Source organism: Myotis brandtii, unplaced genomic scaffold (genome assembly GCF_000412655.1).
Source record: "Myotis brandtii unplaced genomic scaffold, ASM41265v1 scaffold31, whole genome shotgun sequence".
NCBI classification, from domain to species: Eukaryota; Metazoa; Chordata; class Mammalia; order Chiroptera; family Vespertilionidae; genus Myotis; species Myotis brandtii.
The window spans coordinates 1627538-1630733 of NW_005361873.1; the positions used below are offsets into that span (position 1 = coordinate 1627538).

At 38.5% G+C, this 3196-nt stretch overlaps 1 protein-coding gene across 8 annotated transcripts in view; it reads right to left on the reverse strand.

Moving 5' to 3' along the window:
- Window positions 1–3196, reverse strand: part of IBTK (inhibitor of Bruton agammaglobulinemia tyrosine kinase) — a 77769-nt gene that overhangs the window by 64009 nt on the left and 10564 nt on the right. For all 8 annotated transcript variants that reach the window (XM_014542648.1, XM_014542645.1, XM_005869931.2 and 5 more), the window contains exons 6-7: window positions 1126–1243; window positions 856–1036 (exon numbers count right to left, since the gene is read on the reverse strand). In XM_014542648.1, the coding sequence (XP_014398134.1) occupies window positions 856–1036; window positions 1126–1243 (299 nt within the window). The remainder of the gene's footprint in view (window positions 1–855; window positions 1037–1125; window positions 1244–3196) is intronic.

Here is a 3196-nt window from a genome sequence, read left to right on the forward strand (position 1 = left end):
GGTTTCTGGTGTTTTGTTTAGCTTCTTATTTGCAACATAGTACATAGTTGCTTAGAGTTGCAGTTGAGAGGCCGGCAACTGAGGCGAGGAACATTGGAGTTCGCAGCAAGCAAGCCTCCCTGCTCGCTTCAGTGCCTGGCTGCCGGCCGCCATCTTGGCTGACAGTTAATTTGCATATACTCACTGATTAGCCAATGAAAAGGGTAGTGGTCGTACGCCAATTACCATGTTTCTCTTTTATTAGTGTAGATTATTATAGCATATAAAGAAATATTATGTAAACCAATAAGATATTAGTCTGAAAGAATGTTCTCTATAAAAGTTAAATATTTAGGAATGACATGATAAATATGAGTAGCAAAAAAAAAAAGCTGTTATATCAGATATGGATTAATCAACTGTAAAAGATTGAAAATGTATGAAAATTATAGGATTCTGCACTTTACTTCACAATTGTTTTTAAGCACTTGTTCCTTAAATCATTCAAAATGAAATCATAGATGACACATTAAACTAGTAAGTATGACTTATGCAGGAAACACAGGGAACTCTAATTGGTGGACCCATCCATACTTAAAACCTTCATGTTACGATTCTCCACTTTAACTGGCATTTTGATTGGCCAACTGCTAGTTTACTGAATGCTACTATAACATGCTTTCAGATAATAATAGGCTGGCTATACAAAGATTAAAAATATACCAGTCAGGTAAAAACACTTGGACTGGGTCCATGATATATGATTAACATCTTTTTAAAATAAATAAGTGCACAATATAAACAAGACTACACATGAACCAATGATGATTGTATCACAAACCAAGAATTATGTTTCTTTCAGAGAAATACACATACTTGGAAGCCATCTTCTTGCACTGATAGTCTGTAAGTAAATAAATATCTCCCCTTGTAGTAACACAGACTGTGGCCCCATCACTTGCAGCAACCAAAGACAGAGTGATGTCCTTATGATGAAGGGCAGAGACTTGACGAGGAGCAGTTACACACTTCTCTCCATTGGGATCTAGCAAATAACCTAAAAAGTTACACAAATATACAAGTCACAAAATATCCATTTTAAGAATCCAATTTACTTTTCAGATAGTGTCATCAAAGATTTCTTACCCAGTTGTCCACCATTTAGTCCCATAGTGTAAACAGCTTCTTTAGTCCATAGCACTGTATGAAACCTGCCTGCTGCTACTCCAATGATTGTCCTTCCTTTCAGATATTTTGCCTGCATCTATTACAAAAGACAAATAAGACTGCAGTTTACTATACATCTATTAACTAGTACAATTTTGCAAAGATCCAGTAAAACAGAGCAAATATATGGCATATGTGCTACCAGTGCTCCCTCAAGTGCTCGTGGCAGTTGTCCCTAATAAATGTTAGCACTAACACCCCAACTCTTCTCAGAATGTAAGACATTCTGATGCAGCCACTTTATGTCAGCAGTTTTAATATATAAAAAGCAATATGCAAAACAGGCATATTCATTCTTGCTAGAAAATATGGTGCTTTTAAATTTGACATATCCAGGGTCTCTCATTCATGGCACTAATAACATTTTGGGCCAGATGATTCTTTGCTGTCGGAGACTGTCTTAGGCATTGTAGAAGATTTGGCAGCATCCCTAGACTCTAAGGCATTCCTAGATGCCAGTAGCACCACTCCCACTCCTGCCCCTAGTTATAACTGAAAATGTTCTAGACATGGCCAAATAGCTCCTGGGGAACAAAACTGCCCCCACTTGAGAATACTCAGATATGGTCCTATCAACCTAGAGCTCCGACAATGAGAATACAAATGGAAGTGTCTACCATTCCTAAAGAAGTCTTACAAAATGATTAAATATCCACAGATTCCAGTGGGAAGAATTCGATCTTTTAAAAAGTACCACACATTGGATGTGCCTGCCGGGTGGCTCCGTTGGTTGGAGTGCTGTCCAGTGCACCAAAGGGTTGCATGTTCAATTCCTGGTCAAAGCACTAGGTTGTGGGTTTGATCCCTGGTCGGGGTGCGTATAGGAGGCAACCGATCCATGATTCTCTTGCTTCAATGCCTGCCTCTCTTCCTCTTTCTCTCTTACTCTTTCTAATATATACTCGGGTGAGGATTGGAAAAAAAAAAAAGAAGTACCACAGATTGAAAACTACCTCCAATTATTTTGGGGTAATTCTTATTGATTCATTAATCATCCCAAATGGGAAATCATTGGATTTAAAGCTTATTACAAACGTGTATCTAATAATAACTTTAAATCCAGAGGATTAAATCCAGTGAAGAGATTTAACATTTGAAATACATAATATTGTGAGTTGAAAACACATTTATTATGGGCGATGATTCCAGTAACATTAATTTAGAACATCAGTCCCACTTCTGTGTACTAGGTCCCTGAGTTGAGGAAAGAGTACTTTCTGGTGGTAGCTGTACAAATTGGAGGGGGAAAGTAGAACAAAGAGCAGTGGCGTTTTTATCTATATTCCATCACATCAGCTTGCCAGGTGTGATTTCTGTGCAGAGGTAGATTTATCATGAAGCCAATATGCTTAGGCTTTTAGGTGCCTCATTTGCATAGCCCATTTTGTATTTATAAACTCGGTGTTTTTATTATTTAAATTATTTTTTGTTATTGTTGTTAATCCTCACCTGAGGATTATTTTTTCCACTGATTTTTAGAAAGAGTAGGAGAGGGTGAGGGGAAGGGAGAAGAAAAGGGGGAGGGAGAGTGGGAGGGAGGGAGGAACATCGATGTAGGAGACACATCGATTGGTTGCCTCCCGCACAAACCCCAACCGGGACCAGGTACTCTCGACTGGGAATGGAACCAGGGACACTTTCAGTGTGTGGGCCGATGCTCTAACACAGGCCAGGGCTATTTGTTTGTTTGTTTTTATAAGGAGGGCCTTAAACCCCAAAAATCTGGGTCCCCCTTGGTTTATGAATACTTAGAAGTTTAAGGCAGTTTGGTGCCTAATTTACCAAGTGCTTTCTTTCTTACTCCAAAAAAAATGTTAATTTGTACCATGTTTAATTTCTCCTGTGAAAAATATGTATCACTGAATATACACTGAGTGACCAGATTATTATGACCACCTGATGTTTGTAGGCAAATTAGCTATAATTTTGCGCTGAAGTTGCTAGAGGGCCAGACCATTATAAATAGGGAAGCAGGTTTGTTTACCACGAC